Below are 25,765 nucleotides of genomic sequence, written 5' to 3' on the forward strand. Positions count from 1 at the left end.
AATTTTAACATTTACAATCACTAGATATAAATCAAGAAGAGACGCCGCTGTACGATCGACACGTGTGTACTTAAATCGTTTGTGATCGGTTCAACTTGACACAAGTGCCCACTCGAGACTTATAACACCGCACTACGTTATCCCAACGGACGTCAGAATACAACACGTCAATGCCTTTCATAACATCGCACCTTTTATAAAGCCATAGAAGTCGTCGATTGACTAGCAATGTGTGAACAATCGTAAAATTCGTCTTCGGGGAACGAACTATCCTATTTTTGTATTGATCTAAACTGAAGAGTCTGGTTCTTTCCTTTTTTTTCCTATGGAAAGGGATTGTTTCTTCTCTTTCTATTGGACAGATTCTCCCCCATTCTTTTTAGTCATTATAAAGATATATATCCGGTTCTTAAATATTGCATAGGTACTTAACTCATCTGCGATTTCCCTTACGCTCGATAGGAACCATTCAGCTTTTGGAGAGTACATTATAACATCATTGACTAGAGAATTTTCATTCATACCAATTGCTATGGAAACATTTGCTGGATATCATTGAATCGATTTCAGAATTAATATTTACTTTATTTTATTGTTTAAGAGAACTTTTAATTAATAAAATATTAAATTGATTAGAATATCTATTTTATTTACTGGTAATAATCAATGTTTATTCTTTTTTTCACATAAAAAACGTAAATTTTTCTTAATAAATAGATTATTTTTCATGTTTATAAATACTTAAAATCATTAAAATAATAAAGATTTAGAGAAGAACAGGATGATATCAAGAAACAAGTGAGTAGATACTAGGTCTATTCATATACTGTTCAGTCTGTTACTGATAGACTTCTCCCTTTTACCGAAGGAGCAACTATTTTATTAATCAGTCGAGCTCAAATTACGGATAATTACGAAAATACCTTGTATAATTTTTGATAAATATTCTTACAGAATCAACATTGGGATATTTGAAAGTGCTTAAAAGTGCAATGTGGAACTAGAAGCAACAAATCATCTCGTCTCTATATTGACTTATAAATATTATTATTAAAAAAAGTCTGACATAGTTACTGTCAAGTGGACTTTCCACAACAACGGAAAACACGTGATATACAGGAGATGACTACTTTTTTCGTATCTTGTCCTGTTCAATAATATTCCTTTAAAATCCTGCGTACCAACGCCGATATTAAACTCTCCGCATTCCACTGACAACGTCCATCAGTATTGTAACAATAAGGAAGCCACAACTACCCTAGTGGACAGCCACCGATAAGTTATTGTGGTAACTCAACCGTCTTTTGGAGAGGTACCTTCAAGCTAAGAAGGAACCTCCTCTCATACAAACAATGACATCTGCTCTAATTACCAACATTCCTTTTTTTTTTTACTTTGGTCTCTCTATGTTATAAAATGCATTCTTTCTTTTATTATACGCTTATAAGAGGAGAGCTTCTCATCCGAACAGCTTGAGAAAGTAATCTTTTCAATCATCTTAAATTTAATATTTTAAGATTTTTAATGAAATTTCCAATGGGTATTTTACTACAAAATTCTTTAATAAAAATCCTTTATTTTTATAATAAATCCCAGAAATCTCTAATTTTATAGAATTAAGAAATAATTTGTCCATTCTTTTGTTTTCTTTCATTAAATCCGTTTTCTAGTATAAACTTTCGATGGTTTCGGTTGAATGTTTCAATTAATTAAGCTTTGTTAGTAGAAATAAATTTATTATTCAAGTTAGTTTCTATTTTTTTTGTTTTTTTTGAGTATAAAAATTTTCAAATAAATCGAATTTTCATATGAATATAATGAAAATTTCTTACATTTTTTCATCCAAATAAAAAGTCCAGTCGCTTTTGACTGAAACAAACTTTAAATTCAGATTGAATTTTTTTTTTTCCTTCCTATATTTATTGAAAAGAGTTTGAAGTTGCCTATCTGATTATCATATTTACTCATTTCTAAAATATATTGAATATTTTTTCCTTTTTTCCCCTCGGATGTAAACGGGAAAGAAACTTATTATATATTCGATGACTTTTCTCACTTAAGAAATTTTTCCATAGTTTTCAAATCTTCACGTAATTGGTTAAATATAAATAAATTTCAAAGAATTTAATTATTTACACTTAATTTATTTTTATAATAATTAAACACGAGGTGGTACGATGCATTTAAAACTGTTATAATATTAAATTAACAGTTATCTGTTCATTGTGATGATTAAATTTACTTATTTTCTATTGAAAATTATAACTTTCCGATGTATTCCGCTTTTAAATTTTAAGCAGATAATATTCGTTGTATGACTGATTAAAACTGTATAATTTAACAAAAGAAATCAAATTAAATGAAGCCGATCATAATTGTTAATTATGATTTAAAGAGATGGAGTATAGCAAATGATTTAATTATATCAGTCAAATTTAATTTTGAATTAATTTTAAAACGCTAATTAGGCATAAAAAATGAATGTTATAATTAAAGAGCAGTAAATTTACCATATAATGGTAATTATCTAGCTTAGTTTTTTTTTCCTCTAAATATTAAATGTAATTAATTGTTTGCAACAATTCACTATTGCTTAATTTTCCTTTCACATTAATTCCACGTTCAGTAGTCGTTTATCCGGATAGCGTAAAATAACTGAAAAAATTGGACGTGACAACTTAGGATATAGATTCTGAAACAGAAAATGTGAACCTTCCCATCTTTTCCATTAGGTATTGATTTATATTCATGAAAGCTTTTAAACCAACTGAATTTTTACTTCATTTTTAATTGAAAGAAACGTTTGTCAATCGATGTTTTTTAAAATTATCGTTTTTTTTCCTCCCTCCACTCTTTTTTCTTCTCTCAGTATTTCAAAAAGCACAAATTATCATATGTAAAAGCAGGCAAATGATGAAAATTATTGTCAAATTTAATCAGAATTTTTAAAAGCAAAAATGACCGACTAATTAGATGATTAATAGCATATATACAATTGCGTGCATCATTAACAAGTGCTATTTAACACAGCTGTTTATTATGACTCTTGTCATCCAATTATTTTATGAGTGTAATTGAATGAGGCGATTATGGCAATTAATTGTTACAATTGTTCACACATCTGCATTGATGAAGTGAATGTACATAACACTACTCTCTGAATTAATTATGGCTTTCTAAATTACTTTTACTATGAATAAATTCATTAAAACAGAAGTTTAATATTAAAACAAATATATGTATTTTTCTGTTAACCTGTAAGGTAAGCTTTCCCGCAGAACAGAAGTATCTATGCAGAGAAGCAAGCTTTACAGGCGCTACATGTTTATACAATTCAACATAACTTTATTAATGTTACGTTTAAACTTGAATCGAAGTATCGTGAATTTATTATATATAATATTTGATACATTTTAAAAGACAATTTATCATTATAATCACTTCACGTTATTAATTTAAATAAAATGAAGGCAAATTAATCAATTTATTAATTAAATAAAATCAATTTATTCTCTTTAATCGAGAAATGAAGCAATTATGAATTTATTTTTTCATATTTATTTACTAAAATATATAAAATAAAATAATATTTTTTATATTTTATTTTTAGTACAGCTTAAATATAATAAATTACACTTAAAATAATAAATAATATGATTTATTTATAAGTAGTAATGTTGTGTAAAGTTAAAAATAAAATATGAAATTAAAGCAGAGATAAATGTTTATATAATACTTTTTATACTTAAATATTATATTATATTTGTAAAAACGCGACTTTAGTATTTAAAAATCTCAAATTTAATTTTTTTTTTAATTAAAAAAAAATCTTGTTAACATATAAAAACAGTTAGATATAAAAGGTGTAGAAAATTTATAATATATTTTGTTTTACCATAATAAAAAACAGAATATCTGACAGTTAAAACAAGAGAAGAAGCTGAATGTCAGTTAGAGAAACCTATATTAGTTGTGGAGTGACAAATCTTTACTTAACTACCCCCATTCGTCTCTGAAATTCCTGGGCTGTGATTGTAAAGTCTGCCACCTGTACAGGGATGAAATCTTGATAAATGGCGTTTAAATCGCCCAACAACCACAGCTTCCAAGAGCTGAAGGATTAGCTTGGATGGATACTGCCCAGGGCCTATATCTATCACAATGGTAATTATTTACTGACACAGAACGTGTTTTATTTTTGTTTTGCTTGATCCCATAAGACTTTTGAGGATGTAATACCCGTTTGGATTTTTGAAATCAGCCGAATTTCTTAGTTTAAAATATATTTGACAAGCCAAATAGAAGTATTTCGTTTTTTAAAAAATGTAATATATATATTTATTTATTTATTTAAGAATTAAAAAAAATCGGTTATAGAATAAATTATAATAATAACCTTAAAATATAAATTAAAAATAAATTTAAATAATGAATTGTAAGATAATAAAAGTCATTAAAGTTGTAAAATTAATTAAAAAAGAATTATTTACAAAGTTTTAATGTTTATATATATATATATATATATATATAAGCCGCCTTTATATATATAAAGGTTAAAAAATTTTTATTTGAATTTATAATAAATTTATGTTTATCGATAAAAGTGAAATTCTAAAATTCAGAAAAATGATGGAGCTGCGAACATCATGGGAAAGAAAAAGTAAGAAGTATAAGTTCCGACAAGAACAGGTGTCGACATCAAAAGTAGGAGCAGGAAAATGAGGAGACAATTGATGCGCTCGCTGCTCCATGTTAATCTCCCTTACAAATCAGATCGGATTTAAAACATTTGTAGAAAATCATTCATTCATATCTATTTTGATAAGAATGTTATATTTAAATCTCAATACAAGTCATGCCGCGCATCTATTTTTAAACTTTCATTTAAACTTTTAAAATGTTATAAGTAATTAAATTCTAAATAATTTGTTACTAGATTACATCGAGTAACAAATTTAATTATTAATAACAAAGAAAAATAGCGCGATTTAATATCCGGCATTCGTTTTGGCATATCGGGCTTCGGCATGTTTATATATATATATATATATATATATATATATATATATACATATAAAAGTAATAAATCAAATTTATAAAAGTGCATTATTTAAATTGTATTTTGTTTTTTTAATGAGAAAGATAGGTTTTCCAACTTTAATTTTTTTTAATATTCACAAAAAAAAACCGCATAAAACATCTAACCAGCAGCTACAATCGATCGAGGGGTTGATTCGGCCGTTGAATTTCAATGATTTTTCTCACACTTTCATTTTAAACCATTCCGGTGTTATTTTAATCCCTTTGTTGATTTTTCCTTTCACACTATCGACTAATCCACACCCGCAGCCGAAATCGTCCAAAAATAAAAAAAATAAAAAAATAACGCTTAAAAAAAGAAAGCAGACGAACGAGAGGGCGCCATTAATCGCTGGATTTACATTCTTTAAAGTAACGGAAATTTTAACCTTTTTTTTGTATAATACAATAAAAAACTCGAGCTAAATTGAATTATTTATGTGTATGAGAGATCTTTTAAGGTAATTTATTTCTGTATATAATTAGATTTAATCTTTTTAATAGATAAATCGAACGAAATTTTACAAGAAAATAATCTATAATCGCCAGACGATAATAGGAATGAACGTTCGATTAAGCCTAGTTATTAAGTGATAATTAGGCTTAGTTCATTTATAGTTATCGAACTCGAAGTGCGTTCGGTTTGCCCGAATACTGTATTCCGTTACGTCAATTTGACGTCATTATTACGGTTTTCTTATGAAAAAGTGTAGTAATGACGTCAATTTGACGTAACAGCGTGCACAAAATGAATGCACCTAAGTTCTTATGTTCGCAAGTTAAGCTTTTTTTTTCGTTTTTAAATATATTATTGAACGCAACTTCTATATAAAATATTGCATTCAGATTTTCTAAGTGCAATATTATATATACAAAACAGTGTTAAATTGCAAATAAGTGCTTAATTAGGTATAGTTTGACAGTAAATTTATATATAAAGCAAAAATTTTAAATTTTTATCATATAAAATTGTTATTTGACGCAGTTTTTACTTAAAATATTGCACTTAGAACGCCTATTAAATAATCATTTTTGTCCTAATCGCTTGTGTTTAGTTTCGTGTTCCGATGCAATAAGCTATGAAGTCAACATTCATCAATAATACTTAAAAAATAACTCTTTTTTTCACATTTACTGGTCTTAATTGTTGTGTTTTTTTGACTTTATCGCCTAAAATGCACCATTAATATGCTTTTACACATTGATTTTAATGTCTTTTTTTCACCTCTCCTCCCGGAGCTCTGTAGTATATTTGTTAACTCTTGTTTAATAAGAAAAAAGAAATGAGGGAAAAAAATGAATGAAAATGTATTAAAAAATCATTTCTTGCGAATGACGACGTTTGTTTTCGGGTAACAAAATATTCTTTTTTGATAGAGATAAAATAATTGCACTCTAAGTTTCATAACATTAAAAGTTTATCATATCCTTGGTAGTGTTTATTTTTTAAAAATGAGAATTTTGTGAAAATAGTTTTGATGTGATAATAATTTAATTCACTTTACTCTGTTACATATTTAGAAATTAAAAAGTTATGATGGAAGTCTTAATTGTTTTATCTGAAAAAAATAGATAATAAATTTTTAAATATATCACTGTAGTCTCTACCTTTCATTTAAATGAATAAATAAACTCTTAATATATGTTATCACTATGTAAATTTAAATAAAAAGAAACTTATAAATACATTTTAAAATTTTTATTTTTTTAAAAACATTTAAAATTAAATAGATATATTATTAAAAAAAATAAGTGCTTACATCTTAATATTGATTTTTTAAAAACAGTTAATAATAATAATTATTATTATTATTTTGCTTTTCTCCTATAAATGTGTATATAAATTGGAATTGATTTCAGGATTTAAAAATTCTGCTACATTTTTTAAAATATAAAGTTATAAAAAGATTGAACTGGCATACAGTTGTGATGAAGGAAACTATTAATAATAGGCCTATATCTAAAATTATACAGTATTAGCTTAGTAGTTACCTTAAAGAAAATAGAAATTCTCAAAAATAAACTAGAAACAGTTTAATTAACTGATTAGATAAATAAACTAATATACGTATTAACTTTTCCTTGCAATAAATAAAAATAAACATGATGTTAAAAAAAATTATATAACATGTCAACATTACATTCATTGTAATTAAATAATTTTAAAAAGCATTTATGACATTTATGAACTATCAGTAATAGTTTAAGCGTTATATTAAATGACTACACATATATCGTCAATATAATAGCGCGATTGATAAATTATTATATTGTTGAGATACCATTAATCTATTAAAATTACATAACTTTCTCCAAATCATGCTAATATTTAATTGCATAGCCTTTTAAGAAATATTTAAAAATAAATTTATAAAATTTATAAAAATTTCGGTAAGATTTAAAATATATAGGCCTATATACATAGGCCTGTATATTTCAAATAACATATTTTCTTATTTAAATCATTTATGTAACTCATATGATCATATATACAGAATTCTATACATTTTTAACGTTACCTAAATATGTTTAATGTTTTATGTTTTTCTGTAATTAGTAAAATATTTTACAGCTTTAAAAATAACCCAGAAGCGACTGAATCTACAAAATAGTAACTATTTTTAATGAATAAGGAATAAATTTAAGATTTATTAATTTCAAACGTTTTAATTCTTTAAAACTATATATCAACTAAAATTATACTTTAAAACAATTTATAAATTTATTTTCTATTTATCGAAATTATTATAAACTTTTATTTAATATTAGATATAAGAAATATCATAACATTTATCATCTCTCTAAATTGAAAATATGTTTATGTCATGACTTCTGAAAAAATGTTTTAGGACAAAAATCATTTCTATTCTTCATATTAATCTGAATGGCATTCTTTTTCCAGACAAACATAAAAAACTGTTTTGTCGTCAATCTAAAATATTCGTTTAGATCAGTTATATGTCAACAAAGTTCTTTTTTTCCCGTTTTTTTTTTTTTTTAAATAAGAAAGATGACAACGATATAACAAAGAAATATGGCGCATTAAAGTATGCTTCTCCAATTTGTATACAAGCAATACTCCAATAAAAAGCCATTAGGACATAAGACTTTTTTTTTTTAAAAAAAAAGAAGGGGAAAAAAGGAGAAGAAACTAATGGAAACCAAAGTTGCCTTTTTCGCATATTTCAAACGATTTGGGATTATCGTAGGAGAGATTTTTTCAATCACAAAATGGCCCTATAATTTTTTAGACTACAGTTTCCATTATAAAAAAAAAGTTCAAATTTTATTTTTAGCAACACGTGTTGATAAAAATATCTGGTATGATATTGTAAAACTTAAAATATATATATATATAGTTTTAAAATGTAATCATGAAATTAAAAACTTTTTCGATGATTCTTTATTAAATTTATACTGTTTTAAAAGTTTGTAAATATATTACTAACTAAAATAATGGAAGTTATTCTTCAGTAAGTAATTTTTAAACATGGTGGATGTTGCTTGTCTGAAAAGAAAAAGTGTCAGGTATGGAAGCTGTCAACAGCAGGGTTGACACTTGACTTTATTCATCTAGTTTTGTCAAGCGGTATAGTATATTTCGATCCTAACAACATTTGGATGAGGTCTGATGCCACACGTGAACCTAACGGTTTTTGTCGATCTACCATTAGCTGTAGTCGGTGTCGACAGAATGATAACCGAAGTAAGTCGACTTCGAAGGCTGTTATATTGGCTACAAGCTTAAGTATCGACTTGTCTTTTTGTAAGTTATCTGTGAAATATATAATAATGTATACATATTTTTTATTTTAGCTAATTTCTGCACTATTCTAATTATAAATTTAATTTTAAATAGCGTCTTTTAAAGTTATTGTTAAAAATGTACTGTACATTTTAAAAGAATTTTTTCTCCAGTTTTAAAATTCTTATTGCTATTCATAAAAAAAAATTATCGATATTCCATTCATTCTATCGTTTTTCATTTGCGAGTCAAATATTTGCTCCTTTTAATCTAAAAAAAAAGTGTTATTGATAAAAAGTAATTTGTATTTTTCAAAAGAAAAATCGAAATATTCTCGAATAAATTTGATATTTGTAGTAATTGATTAACATAAGAATACCTAATATTTTATTTATAATATGCTTACATAAGAAATCGATATTTTATTGGAATGAAGGAAGAAATTTAGATTGGATAAGAAGTTACTGGCCCAGTGGGACAAAATTTATATAGGATGACCACTTAACAGTGTGTTGTGGTCATCCGAGGTTGTCTCTCGAGTTAAGAGAGCCAGGTGGTGAGTCCTGTTTCTGTGTCTTTGGTCAAAGGATCAAAATAACATTAACTGGATAGGTTTTCGGACGGTGCGTGAGGCCATTCAATCTCCTTTTGCTCTTATTGGATCTGTAACTCCAGTTTGTGTTCAATGTACATACTGTTGTCTGCCATTCTCAATCCTCCCGAGGATGCTTAAGATCTACTCGCAACCTCAATCTTACGCTTTAGTCTCAAAATCTCCAGTTGTTGTCTAACCAGGAGATTATCCGTCTAACTCCTGTCATTATCTCGTGTACATTTACTTTCGCTTTTATAGGTGAATTTTATCACTCTAGGAATTAATATTAAATATGTTAAATGTTGCATCAGGTTAATTATTATGCTGTGCTAAATGAAAACAATTAATTGTTCGCATGTAAATTTTATCTAAAATTTCAAGCAAATAAAAAGTTTCTATAAGATAAAAATAATTCTCTATACTGTTTATGTAACTCATTACTCTTTAATATACTTAGCTATACTGTTAAAATTAACAAAGTTAATATTGGTAAACGTTTTTAATTACTGTCACAAAGTTTAAGAATTTAATTTAAAAAATTATTTTAATTAGTAACGAAAGAGCATTCTTGAGACGTATAAAAAAAATAAAGGCTATAATTGCGTCCAAACAGTTTAAAATATAAATATAAGGAAAGAAAAGTTTTGCTTTCAACCAAATTTGGTCTGATAAAAACCACCACCAGGTGGAAAAGACTTTTCACTTTCAAATCAGATCACCAGCCATCAGTGTTATTCCCCCCTACTTAAAATGCTGTTAAGGCTTACGTTCAACAGTTGCTACACACACTGAGGCCCATTAAAAAGCTGTTGTGTTTGGACGGTGAGAAAACCATCATTAGAATGGTGTCAGGGAGAGATTTAGAAGCATTGCCAGAACGTGAAGGAAATGCGAAAGATTTTCAGCGGAGACTGCACCAAGTGGGTCGACGTATTTCGGAGTTTTGTTGAATTTCAATGGTCACAGGTCGGGGTGATGTGATCTATCGTTTTGAAACTTTCAAATATACAAGAGTCAGGTCTATTGGATTGTACTTGCTATTCCTATGAATGTATCAATGTCCTGTACGTTTGCTCTATACCAGACACACACACTGATACCATTTCTAACACAGGATTGTAAACTTTGTCAGATTTGTTTTATGTTTCTACTCAAAATTTCTTATTCGTATACTTTAAGTGCTATATTCTAACAAATTTGTTTTTAATCTAAACTTATTTAATATAATTTATTTTTCTTTGTAGTTTAAGATAAGGAAGATAAATATTTACAATAAGATATGCTACTTTAAAAATCGTTAATGATAATTAAGTTAATAAAGAGTATTTAAAGTTTATTTTTTATTTTTTTGCGTAATTAAAAGTTTTCAGTATAATATTTTTCATCTTATCTCGAATATAATAAGTTATTATAAAAATATATAATTAATTGAACACATCGTTATTAATTTTGCTATGAGCATTAATTTTTATTAATCATTATAACGTGTAAAATTTTATTACTAATAAGTTATTTAGAATTCTAATATACTAATAAGTAAAAAGACATTTTAATGCATCTTTAATAAAATGGATCAACAATATAATAAAAATTACGAAAAATATATATATATTTTTTAATTGAAAATCTAAGAGTTTTCGTAATTAAGAAAAATGTTTATTGAATCCCGCATCGATATTAAACATCTATAAAGTTTATAATTGTCATTCAAGTGAAAATGATAATGAACATTTTTTTTGCAGCCACAGGGTAAACTTAATCAAATATATTTTGATTAAATTAAAAATTTTGGAATATTTTGTCGGTCGGTTTTATTTTCGATACTAAAATTTATCAATTGAATTTTTAGTATAGAAACTATTAAAAAAAATTCAATATTTCACAGCTTTTTATTATAAATAATTATTAATATGTTTTAATTCATAAAGACTTAAGTCATACAATATAGTATTTTAAAAATCATTTATAATTTGAAAAGTAGGCTTAGATAGAAAGCAGTTTAAAAGTACAAATATCTTTGTAGATATAAGTAGGCTACTTAATTATCGCCTGCATTTTCACTTAAAATAACTATGCAGGACGGATTGTTGACAAGGCACCTGATAAGAAGGATTTACAATATGTGGGGGAAGGCTACTTGCTCTCTCTGAATGACAGCATCGACCAGATGCTGTCACATCCAATCTCTTCACGTGTCACCGAATATCTTCTTTTTAATATATCTTATAGCTTATTTATGGTCTCGATTTTATGTCAGTCCTATAAAATACATTTTAATGAAATTTATTCGTGTTATATTCTAAACAGAAATATTAAAATATTATTTAATTTATTTTAATAATTCGCTTCAATTACGAACATTAATGTTTTTCGTAGGAAGATGTAATTTTGAACAAAAGAATATCGTGTAGTATTTTGTGGCTTAATCGTTCATACGTGAAATGTATTAAATTTTCTAATTAATAGCATTTGATAATCATTACTTCAAGAAAAAACATATGAAATTTTACAAAATATATATTTGTTTTTAAGTCTACATTATGTATTAAGAAACTTCGATTGTTTAGTTGCAATTGTAACAGAATTGGAATATTACAATAAATACTTAAAGTTCGTCATAAATAATAAAATAAATGATAAAACAATTTCAATAATTCAGAATTATATTCTAATTTTAAAAAACAATAAAATAACACGAATAAAATTGTAAGTTAAAGAACGATATTAATTCAAACCTGAAGATTTCAATTAAAATAGATATATTTAGTATAAGAAAGTACAATTTGAGAATAGTTAATCAATCCTATTTCTCATCTATTGTTATACTATAGTAACATTGAACTGATTTCTACAGATCATGTTCCATTTGTACTAAACCAATACAAATAAATTAGTCCTGAATTACTTCATTCATACGCGTTAGTCACAATTTTATTTTATTGATAAGAAAAATTCAAAATTACTGAAATTCTGAATTTTGTAACAAATTAGAAAAGAAAATTCATTCCATTTATTATATGCTGTATAATCTAATAAGTAATAAACAGTGTTTAAGAAAACTCGCAAAATTAAATTTGCACGCATGATGACTGTTAACTTTTTTATATAAAGAATTATTTTTTATTTATTTTCTAGTTTATAAAGTTAAATTTATTAATTGCAAATATTCAGATTACCTAATAGGTGCGCGCCTAAGGCCTCGTCGCCTCGAGGGGCCTCAAAAATTACATAGCAAAGAGATAAAATGTCACTAGAAATTTAGGAAACGTTTAAAAGACTTGTTATTATTTAAGGATTTTATTGTCTTTTTAATATAAAAAAACACTTTTACACAAAGAGTCTTAAAACAAAAATTCGCCTAGGTGCTCAAAGGAACATAAATTAACATCCGATACATGTAAAACATATTAAATATTACGTTTAAATTATGAAAGATGTATAATTAGCTATCAAAATGTTTTTATTTTAACTTTGCTGAACCGTAATTGTACAGTGTAAAAAGTACTTTAAAATATATCTGTAACTTTTTTTTATCAGTTACTTTCTTATCAGATTTTATCAAAACATTTTAGCTAATTCTAGCTTGTCCAGACAAACTGACAGACCATTGTTAATGGGTATTTATGCGCTGATGTAGGAACGTATGTAAAAGCATACACATTCCCTCAATATCTCGTACCAGAAATTTAATGAAGTTAAAAATCTAAGTTAATAAAGTGTCTACGCAAATAAGTTCTGTAATTTGTCAAAATGAATATTTAATTGAACTTCCAGATATTTAAAATTAAATGATAATATAGTACTTTTATTGCCTTCTTTTTAAGATTTAAATTAGTAGTAGTTTAATTAAAATTTGATTTAGTGTTTTTATATTTTAATTTAATTTATTTATAGCTTTCTAATTAACGATAGTTTATACATCTTTTTATTCATGAATAATCTTATTAGTTGCATAATGTTACTAATAATAAATTAAAAATATTAAAATTAAAAAATTACACTATACTTAAACTTAAATACTTAAATAATGTATTATTATAAACAATACATTATTTTGAAATAAAATTATTAATTTTTAATATTTTTATATTCAAAATATATTTTTCACAGAGTATTCATTAGAGGAGAGTTGAATGAAATAACCTTCGGCCTCTCAAAATATATAAAGCTATATAATTTTTTATTAAAATTAAAAATAGATTTGTCCATAAAATAATCCAATTATTTAATTAAGTAAATCAATAATTATTTCATTACGTATCAGGTCAAAATGGGAATTGTAAGTTTCTATAGATGAGATGAATTTTACATTGATTGATGTAAGAGAAACAGAAGTTAAAGTACTTAAAATTATCTGTTCTGAGCGTTTTTATTTGCTCTCTAAGAAAGTGAATGCTAGCCATTTTGTAATTTAATCAACTTGTAGTAGATATATCAGTTACAACAATTAATCCATATAAAATAAATGATAAAGCTAGTGATGATTCGGTTTATATATTCTTGTAAGAAGTTAATTCATTTAGATTATTTATTTTGTGTTCCAAAATTCAGAATGAGAATAAGATAGCACTCGAAAACATGAAAATTTAATTAAAGTAACGGTTAAAGATAGAAAATTTTTAGTGACTTACGGTTATACAATTATTTACTGAATATCGTGTCTATACATTGTAAAGATGTGAGTTTTCTTAATAGAAAATGGTTAATGTTACCTTAAATGCCAAGATGGCGGCTCGCCTCTGATTCCAGCAAGGAAACAGTGGGACGCACGTTCTAACCTAACCCAACCTATCCTAATAATTTGGTTGCTAATAATTATGGTAATTTATTAGGATGGGTTAGGTTAGGTTAGAACGAACGTCTCACTGTTTCCTTGCTGGAATCAGAAGCGAGCCGCCATCTTGGCACCTAAGGTAACATTAACCTAGAAAATTATCTAGATCTCTTAGTGCTCTGTGAGCGGAGAGATCTGTGACTCAATCTGAAACTGCTCGGAAAAAATTTTAAAAAATAATGAATAATATAAAGTTTGTACAGAGAGTTGTTTTTTAATTTGATTTTATAAAAGAATGAAATCATAATTATTTTACAAAATCGTGCTTCACCTGAGCTAAAATTAATTGGAATGATTTCAAACAATGCCATTAGCATCTTCGAAGTTTTGTGCGCTTACTTTATGATTTACTAAAATAAAATTTATTCGATTTTATTTCATTAAACCAGATATTATAGAACTAAATTAAGAACTAAAATTAATTAATAGATAGCAGTTGAAATCTAATAATGAATTCATTTTAATTGAAAAAATTGACAGTTTATTTATTTTGCGTTCTCTTGCCATTTATTTTTAGTTTACAAAATGAACTGATTCTACAAGTGTTGACTTAAGATCAATGCAAAGAATCGCGATTTAATCAGTTTTCATTTCTATCCGTTAAAGAATGTTATTAATTAAAACTCAATTATCTATCTGAATAGTTTTTATAGTAAATATTATTATATAATACTTGTATCATTAAATAGTGATGATAAAATATTAGTCTATAATTGGTTTGAATATAAGAAAAAATATCGTTATTTGTTTCTATATTCAAACCAAATATTTTATTACAAATGATAAAACATGCAGGCCTAATCAGTATTCAAAATAGAATATTATTTACAGGGTTAATGAGCTGAAGAAGCAAAAGAAAAAAATGTTTAAATATCAATTTTTAATGTCCTGAAAAATAAATGTAATAGTTGTGAAATAGTTAAAGATATCTGGCAAGTAATAAACTGTGATAAATAGTAATCAAAAGTTATTTTTTGAATACTATTATTGAATACTACTGCATGAAAATGAAGTTTCTTTCATCATTTTTGTTCATACTTAACTAAGTTGTCAACAACAATCGAGATAGAAATAAATAAAAAAAAAGTAAAAAATTATGATTAAGTACAGTAAATGCAGATAGCTTTGAATTTATTTATTTTCATGCTTAAAAGTTACTTTTACATTTCCACGAATATTTGATATAACGTGAGACTCTATGAATGTTATAAATGCGATACCACTGGGTATACTGTATGTAATATACAGGATATACGTACTATACGCTACTACAATATATGTTTTATTAAATAGTTATTTTAATTTATAGCAACTTTTGTTATAAAGTTCTTTGTTTACACAGTACATGCTAAATGTAATATATATATATATATATATCTAAATGCATGTTAATAATATATATTGTACTGTATGTATACATTTGCAACACCATGCATATACTAATATAACTATTAATGAATGAAAATACATTAAATAGTTCTTTGAACTATTCAAATTCAGGAAAAAAGTATATTTTATGTGCTAAATTATTTTAATTCGGACATTTTATGCAATCACAATTTCAAATAAAAATAAGATATGGATATCGTATTTAAATTACTATTTCTCATATATGTGTAGCATATGTGAATGTATATTTTGATAAAGAAATCGATGTTGATTTGATTCGTGTACTGTACGAATATTCGTGTACACGTTTTAAATATCTGGAACGATAGTTGACTAGTTTTTAGCTGATTTCTATTTATATATATAGAAATAGAATGACAAAGACGTGTCAAAATTTACTGTAGCCTATTTATTTGTCCAAGACTACAGATTTTCAGAACAATTAATTACCACAAATGGAAATTAAGGTTTTGTCCGCCTTGATATTGCAAGTTATAAATGATGTGTTGTATCCAGTTTACAATTAACGATAATTGTATAATATAACCAATCATATGTTTAAAAACGTTAAAACAAATTTTAAAATATAAAAAATGAAAATATTTAACTGCGAACGTTTGTATAAATGTTAAGCCACAGACTCTATATACATACATATATATATATAATTACGTAATATCTATATAACGTAATTATAGTTTAAAAATAATTTTTAATCAGTTATTTAACTAAAATTAGATTTTAGTGCCATTCAGAAGCTTTGCATTTATATATGACATTGTAAAATTTTAACATAGATCTGTAAACCAATTTACACACTAATTCGCTAATATTCTAATATAAAGAATATTTATTGTTAATTAATTTAACTATAGTATAAACTAATAATCATAATTAATTTTATATAAACTGTTATAAATGTAAAAGTATAGCTTTCAAGAATATGTTTTATTCGTAAATGTAAATACATAGACAAAATTTCTCGAATTAGACTCGAATGATATAACGATATTCTGTAAGAAAGCGCACATTTTGCTTTTCCTGAAATAGGTTTACTCGAGTCTAAATAGTCGATTTTCCTAGGGGAATGTGATGAATGCGAGGTGAATCGGAAAGAATTACATCTCTGTAGTCAGTATTCCCATGTAGTACTATTTATATTCAACCAAAAACTTCGCGCGTGCTTTTGTTACGAAGAGAATCCCGGAAAATTGGCGAATTATAGTTTGTTAAATTGTAATAACGATGACAATTTTGAAGTGAAGAAAAATAATAATAATTATAAAACTTTTTAATAATATATATAAGTATCTATTAAAATTCGAAACTTACGTTTTTTGATAAATATAAGATGAAAATTCTATCTTTACATACGATTAAGTATTGAAAATATCCGTTCTACACGATGTTATATAATTTATTCCCAGTTGTATAATTATATAAATCACTATTACTTTATATAAAAGTGAGAAACATTAAAATAATAAAGCATTTTATATTTATAAATCTAGGTATTAAAACTTATACTGTATAAATATTTAAAAGTTTTTTTTTCATATTTTTAGCAATTTACAGAGATTGTTTCTGATTCTTAAGCTTGTTAAAAGTTTTATTCAGGCGTTTTAGACCTCGAAATGATTGTATTTATTTATCCGTCTTTACTAAATGGCCGATTCAGCTGTAGCCAGTTCAGTATCCCAAATTCGAACTTCATTAAAGTAACATAAAAGGCGATGTCAAATTAACAAATTTCTCTCTCTTCAGATCAGAAGTTTGTTATTGATATCGCATTGTAAAATTGTTCCTATCATTCTATAGTTATTGAACTATGTAAAGTTTTCACTGGTATTTTCCGAAACATCGAATAGAAATTTCTGTAATTGATATCAATAAATTTATTGTAATTATAATAGAAGTTCCAATATGAGCAAAAATTAAATTTATCAATTCAAAACTTTATATAAACAACCAATTTTTAAATTAAAGATATATTTAAGCCCTAAATAAAAGTATTTACTTTCATTTAAATATTTAAAAAAGTATATATTATTTTAATTTTAATGTTGCTAGTTGTGTATATAATTCAACTTTAGTATAGCTTATTCGTTTTAGCAAGTCGTATATGCCTGGATTACATATTTCTATTCATACTCCTACCATAGAGCCATCTCTTAGCAAAATTTGTAGATTGTTACCATGATAACGGTTTTAAAAAAATATATTAAAATTTCTTTAGATTTTATTGAACTTAATTTAAAACATGGTCATCAATTACATTTAACAAATATATATATATATTATATATATATATAATATATATAATTGTTATGTATTATAATTTCATGTCAAGATCAGTTTTAATTGAAAGATTGATGCTAATTATTATATAATAAAATTCGTTAATCTAAAGTAAGCCGAATTTAGGAATTAATATTTGAGAATTTTAAACTTTAAACTAATTTGCAATATTTCGAAGAACATTTTTTTTTTTTAAATAAAAACATTTGTATTTTAGAATGCTACTAAAAACTTTCTATATAAAATTTAAGTCTAAGTTTTATAGGATAAATTTTGGGAGACATGAAAAAACATTGCAAGAATATAACAAAATAAATCCATTTATTTAAAACAAAATAAAAATTGTCAAAAACATTTAAATATCGGAATTCACAACTCTTCAATTGATTTTTATTTTCTTATTTCAAATTAAAGTGAAGATAATGCATATTTTTAACAAAATCATTTACATTGATAAAATAATTCTATTATTTTGTTTTAATTATATTAATAATTTTAATATCTAAAAAGTTTTTGACCATTTAAAATTCAAAGATAAACTTATTACCAAACCAGTATTTTAAATTTCTGGATTTGTGGTTCTTAAGTTTTAATTTATAACACACAGATTTATACATTTCTTTTAATCAGTAGATATAGTTAAATTATGAATAAATTTAAGTAATTTCTATGTATAAAATCTTTTTAATACTTTTTTAAATATGTATGATAGATTTATTGGAAAACAATTATAAAAAAATTATGTACAGACTATGAAAATTATATATGAACTAGAAAAGCTATATAACATATGGCAAATAAACATTTTATTAGCTTTTAAGTGTTTCATATTAAAATCCATAAAGATGCAAATATGCAATTTTATTAATGAAGATGCATATTATTTTAAATAGCATGTTTAATATTTCACTTTATTGTAAGTGTATTTACTTTCCCAACAATAAAAAAATATATATATGTATAAATATGAAATTACATGATTCTATGGCAAGAAACATTATAATATTAAAACAAACATGTTAAAACTCACTTTGTATTTTACATATACAAAATTTTAACGCATCAACACAACATTCCAAACAGATTTATAGATTTATCAAACAGAAAATTATGTTCAAATATTAAGATAAAAGATTGTCAGGAATATTTTTTACATTTTAGCTAAGTGTGTCCGTAAATGTAACATATCTACATCGTTTCTTTACATTTACTAAAATTCACAATTTGTTAGTGTATAAAATATATTTGAACAAAAATACAAATATACAGCACAGAATTAACCCTTCAAACATAGGTAAAGTAATTAAAATGTCCATACTTAATTACAAATTTTTCACTTTAAATTTAAATATACTGCAATTCATGATTGCATAATTGTTTTAATGTAAGTTTTAAATATTTACATTCTTTTAAAATTCAAAATAAATATGCAGACTATCAAAAATGCACAAGGGATAATTGTATTTTTATAAATTTCAAGGATAAAAAATAACTTTATCATTTTATTAGAAAAATAATACAAATAGAATAAAGAGAGTTAATACAAATAAAATTTTGTGTTTTCCTATTCTGAAGGAATACCTTGCCTACATTTAATTTTGCTAATTAAATATTCTTTTACAATTTTACAAGTTTTTAAAATTTATTGTTAAAGAATACTTATTACAGAATGTTTAGGGAAGTAGCTTATTTATAGCAGTCTTAAAAAGAACTCTATATGTTTATTTATCATCATTAATACATTAGAATTTCCATGCACAGCTATAGTTATTTCTCAAATTTTCCTACTTTAGATTATTATTTTCTTCAGTCTATAATTATAATGAAATTAATTATTTTTGCCAAATGAACTCCCTTCTACCCCTTTGTACATTTTTGATAAATGCATATTACTAAGTAATATAGCTATATAAATATATATATATTTCTATTATCACAATATTTATTTATTTATTACTGCAAATAATGGTTTATAAAATAACAGAAATTATTTACATTGATAGTAGTAATCCATATAACTATATACTACTGCAACAATATATATATATATATTTACAGATATGAAAATATGAAGCAAAAATATATAAATTTTCTTCTAAAATTTAAATCTTTCTCAATATATATTCTTGAATTTTGTACTTATTAAAATACTGCTTGGTTGTATAGTTATAAGAATTACATCTATAATTTACATTTACTCATTATAATTATCTAAAAATTGTGTTGGAATATTTATAGTATTAAAAAGTATTTTTTTAATTTTTACAGGATGAAAAGTTTTAATTTTGGGTTAAATTTTTCTAGTGAATTTATATGTTTAAGTTTGAATGCAAAAAAGATGATGCAAATCCTTAAACTACCTATATTTCAGCTGTCTGTCATATTCTTTATTGGATGATATGCTGATGAGTCGTTATGACTTCTATCTGTAAAATTACATAAATAATTTTTTTAAAAGCAGAAAATAATGTTTATTTTAAAGAACTTAATGCAATCTTATCCTGAAATTTCATATTAAATATGATGGTTTTCATTACCTAAATGAAATTCATCAGAAGTAGTTTGATATTTTTCTGAAGATGTTTGAATCTTGGTCCTATTAAATTCTCTAAATTCTTTTATTAGTTTCTCAACAGAAAGTTTTAGATTCTGTAATGATATTTTCAAATTTGAGCTTTTTTTCACTTAAATTATTTCAAATAAATATTAAAATGCTCAAGATACTTACTTTATATTCATTAAAATTATTTATCACATATGTTACAGTCAAATTTAGTAGTGAATTGAAGGTTAAAGAATTTTCTTTAAGGAACAACATTTTTTCAGACTCAGTCATCTATAAATAAAATACAAATAATACACTAATATTATTATTAAAACAACAATTAAATTCTTTTTTAAATTTTAATTTTTTCAGGAAGTTGGAAAAGTCTCATAACTGTTGATTTCCACCCCCTCACAATAATTATCCACAATGTGCAATAAAACAATTGAAAAATTAACATGTATAAATATAACAAAAAATAAGTGAATTATAAAATGTAGTTAGGCATTAAAATTATTTTACATAAAAGAAAGACAAATAATTGATATCAAATATTAATACGATAATTATATTTCATGAAAAATTAAATTAATAAATAAAGTAAAATCTCAATAAGTCAAACTTCCTTAACTCAAATTTTATTTTTGTCCTGACCTAACTCCCATGTATTCTGTGTTCTATAAGTCAAAGTAGTTTTGAAATCACAATTCACTATATTGAAACTTAATTCAGAAATTTTATTTCATGCCTAATTTTGTATGCTTTCTTTTGTAATTTTGTAGTAATTTTTACTTAAATACTATCATGAAGTTGAAGATTGATATTGTATTACATAAAATTCAACATTTTAACAATATTTCACACCTAAAGCAACAATCTTATTCTTAAACATAAATTGATCAATAAAATTTTAGCATTTTAAGATCAATATTATTATTTTTTAAACATTTAGATTTAAAAAAAATTTTTTAAATGTAATGAACATATCTATAATTTGACAACTTCTGAGTTATTGGCCAATCAAATTTATGAGTTCATCTATTTATCTCCTTATTTGGAATTAATATTCTTACCATACAATTTTCATTGTAAAGTTTGAATTGCATGCTGACATTTTCATTACTGATATAGTAATTAGTTAATCACATGACTATTTTGTTGATAACAGAAAAAGTAACTAATCACAAAGGCTATGGAGGAAAGCAAAGAGAAAAAAAAAGAAAACAATTTTAAAAGAATTTGACATTCCATTGAATACTCTTTCTAAATATATTTGAAAAACAAAAAGAGGATTTTAGAAAGCTTCAATGAACAAAAGAATCAGACAGAACAGAAAAACATACAGACATGAATATCCAAATACTGAAAAGTTTGTGCTTATACAAGTGTTTTTATACAGATGAATGGAAAACTTCTTTGAAAAAACTGAACAATTCAGAAAACAGTTGAATCATATCAAATTCAATGCAAGCCACAGGTAGCTAAATAAATTTAAAGAGAGGCATGAAATGATTTTCAATAAAATCTGTGGTGAAAGTGCAGAAGTGTAAGAGGAGGATGGCACAAAGTGGTTGAAAGTTTACCACAAATTGTACAAACTATATCCTAGATGATATGGGCTTATGTTTTAAATGTCTACAAGACAAAACAATAGTGTTTAAACATCAGAGATAAAAATAGCAAAAAACATGTAACTGTTTTGGGAGCAAACATGACAATAACAATGGCAGTTTTTCATTGCCTAATTGGAAAATCTTTTGCAGATATCAAGACAGCAAATATATATATATTGTATAGCTGTTGTACATGTTACTGTGAAAGATCAATATCTGGCAAATGTTGAGATTCTCCGGTGAATGTCAGCATTCACACAGTTGTTTCGTATATGTACGAAATATTTGCTAAATATCATTATTTCTCACTTACATCGGCAAATGTCAACATTCAGCATGCACTGATGGTGAATGTTGAATAAAAATATTTTTATTATGTTAAGACAAAAATGCAACTTTTTAATATGTCAAAATAGGAGAAAGCTTAAGTAACAGCACAAGTAAATAAACTGTTGAATCTAAAACAAACAGTACATTCTAAATCATTATACAATCTTATTTATTGCAACAACTTAAACTGTTATGGCACTTTGAATTGCACAAGAGTCCCTTGCTTTTAACAACAGCATTTATTCGTGGAACACTTCTTTTTGCAATTACAAATTGTATAGCCTTGCCTTCCACTTCTTGAATTAGTTGCAGCTGCTTCTCTCAGGGATAAATCTTACCTAACCTAACCTAACATTACATGCACCAACAAACCTTGCATAAGACTGACAAACAGCAGTGTTTGAGAGTATAACAAATAGATGTGGCTTTTTGTTTTGACCTCCACCAAAGCTTATCTGTGCTTGTCAATATACACTGGCAATTATTCGAATGTATAATAATATAACCAAATATTCAGTCTTTCACTGATGTATTTTGTATGTGTTGACATTCACTAGAGAATATTGACATTCTATAATTTTGGTCTTTATACATATACATATATATATGAATATGTAACTTTTTCAGCCAGTTAGAAAAAGCTCATATATTGCAAAAAAGAAAGCATATATGACATCAGAGCTTTTTCTAACTGGCTGAAAAAGTTACATATTCACATAATTAGTAAAAAAAGTAAAATTCTTTTGATTGATAATTACAGTGCATATCAGAGAATCATTGAGAAATTTAAAATAAGCTTTCTGTATTGTATCATACAAAAGATTTGCAACGGTAATGATTAAAACAGCTTGGAATAAATAAAGTTCTTCAAAGCACCATTGCAAACTGCCTTACAAAAGAAAGTTTTAGTTGATTTGTTGACTCTGAATAAATCATAATTTTCATCAGAATCCATTGACTACGTTGAAGATGACTGAACCAATTTTATTGCAGCAATAAGTGATGAAAAAAGTATTATTCAAAGATTTTATCAATATTGTCAATGATCAAGTTGTCTACAGACACTTATCTGAAGATGACATCTTTGACAAAGTAAAGAACCAAGCACAAGAAACAAGTGATAGAGAAGAATAAATGTGAAAACCAAGGCTTGGCTGGAAATTCTGAAAATACAGTACAATCTCAGTAATCTGGCAAATATGGTATGAACAGTATCAGATTATTGGAACTTCCTGATTCTAATAATCTGGCATCGAGAACAGTCTAGATCAGTGATTCTCAAAGTGGGGGTTGTGAAAAATTGATTCCAGATCACTTTTTTTTAAAAAATATTTTATTTCTGATAATTAGCACTGAGTTCAGCATTAACGTAGATTCTTCTTTTTATTGCAAGCACTTTCGACTTAAATTACATCTGTCAGGCGAATGTGGAAACAATAAAAATAATATAAAATATTTAAATAAGAGCCTAAATATAATATTCATAAATTTGTGCACTATTGGGGAATCCCCGAGTTCCACTCTCCGTCTAAACTATCGTAGAACAACATTGTAATTTGGAACGGTGTTTGCTAGCAGCGTTGTGTCTGTAGGCAAGTCGAGTTAGAAATACAGTAGAGCGTCAATTATCTGAAAACCGATCAACCGAAAGCGTTTCAGTCGGCAAATTCAAATTTCCGCTAGTGCTGTGGCGCTGCAATATTTGGCTGCCCTGGGATACTCCGATATTATTTTAGTTGATATGCGTTTTTAGCTGGCAGCAATGGTGCAACCATGAGAGGGTACTTAAGGATGTGCCAGTATTTGAACGAGAATTTTTTCCCATCATGAGTGGTAAGTTTTGCTTGTTTTTCTGAGGACTGTGTTGTGCTGAATTGGAACGTTTTGAGACTAGATTAACTTCCGAAATATAACAGTTTTTGATTTTATATTTCTTAATATATTTATTTTGTTTGTGAAAAATAAAGAAATTAACAAAATTTTTTTTAATTGTCTTAACATTGACAAAAATTCAATGCAAAGTGACACGCAACGGAGAGAAATTTCAACATGAGATAGATTAATTAAACAAAAGAAATTAACTCCTCCTGAATTTAAATTGACCCCCTACCTTTAGGATGTTTTTCTACACATACTCATTCTTCGGGGGTCCTTTGAAATTTTTAAGTGCAAAAGGGGGTTGCGGACCAAAAAGTTTGAGAAACATACATAACTGGTCTAGATAACTAAAATGACTAAGACATCAGGTTGATGATTTAGACATCTCAATCATTCAGCCTTTTGAATGAGTTTCAAAAACTTCCTAATTAAGAGAATATTAATAGACAAGTAAACAAGTAATATAAAAAATTTTTTTTTAAAGTCAATTCCTACTTAGGTCACCAAAGAAAAATTTTATTTTAGTTACTTTTTATTAAATAACTACAATTAATATAAATATGTATATACATATGCTAAATATCTTATATAAGAGAGTTTTATATGAGAGAAAAAAATTAAATTAATGAATTAATACTTGAAAAAACTGTATTAACATCAAGTGTCATCCACTACAAGTTTTAAAAAATGTATTTGAACTTGAGTGGATGAATAAAAAGTATTTTATTAATGATTGAAAATTTGAACAAGATATATAAATAAATATATATAGGGAGTGTGTGAACTAATAGTAGGAATTTAAAAATAACAGGAATTCATTTAAACAGTTTCATTTATTTAAAACAATTCAAGAAATTTGTTAAAATTGATATAATATTTATTTTTGAAATTCATACTTAAAAATTGAATATAATGGAAAATGTATCCTTTTCTAAATAATTTCAACTGTTTTTTAAACTTATCAATTTTTTAAAAATCCTTACATTCTATATTTTAAAAACATTTCTTACCATTTGACTTATTAAATGCTGAATTGTGTTGTTGATAAAACCATCATCTAACAGACTATATTTTGTGTATTCGTTTACTTCTAAATTTTCCAGTCTTAGAGTCATATTTTCATTGATATAAGATTGGAGAATTTTCAATGAATTCTGAAAATAAATATTTTTATTAAAATAATATATACTATAATAAATTACATTTCATTTAAATGTATGTTTAAATTCAATAGTACAAAATTTATATTATTTATCCAATGTATGAAATCACTTAATTTAAATTCCTTTTACAACATTTTTAAAAAATTGGTAAAAGTAAGAAAGCAACACTAAATAAATTAGTTACATAAAGTTATAAATTGATTATTATTTTCAGTATTGCTATTGCTATTTGAAGAGAATATATTGGAATAGGATTTGAAACAAACTTCATCTGATAAGTGCAAATTGTATTCAGA

General features: G+C 25.4%; 2 protein-coding genes across 2 annotated transcripts in view; one reads left to right on the forward strand and one right to left on the reverse strand.

The window, feature by feature from the left end:
- Positions 1 to 18,726: 18,726 nt before the first annotated feature.
- The window catches only part of LOC136984023 (EF-hand calcium-binding domain-containing protein 14-like), a 41,435-nt gene continuing 34,396 nt past the window's right edge, over positions 18,727 to 25,765 (reverse strand). The window contains exons 6-9 of the mRNA XM_067280934.1: positions 25,317 to 25,460; positions 20,669 to 20,776; positions 20,478 to 20,589; positions 18,727 to 20,366 (exon numbers count right to left, since the gene is read on the reverse strand). Of these exons, the coding sequence (XP_067137035.1) occupies positions 20,308 to 20,366; positions 20,478 to 20,589; positions 20,669 to 20,776; positions 25,317 to 25,460 (423 nt within the window). The 3' untranslated portion in view covers positions 18,727 to 20,307. The remainder of the gene's footprint in view (positions 20,367 to 20,477; positions 20,590 to 20,668; positions 20,777 to 25,316; positions 25,461 to 25,765) is intronic.
- LOC136984026 (coiled-coil domain-containing protein 130 homolog) overlaps positions 23,844 to 25,765 on the forward strand; it is a 274,187-nt gene continuing 272,265 nt past the window's right edge. Inside the window, exon 1 of the mRNA XM_067280940.1 lies at positions 23,844 to 23,855. The gene's annotated coding sequence lies outside the window, so the exon portion shown is untranslated. The remainder of the gene's footprint in view (positions 23,856 to 25,765) is intronic.

Source organism: Centruroides vittatus, unplaced genomic scaffold (genome assembly GCF_030686945.1).
Source record: "Centruroides vittatus isolate TY-2023 unplaced genomic scaffold, ASM3068694v2 contig_900, whole genome shotgun sequence".
Lineage (NCBI taxonomy): Eukaryota > Metazoa > Arthropoda > Arachnida > Scorpiones > Buthidae > Centruroides > Centruroides vittatus.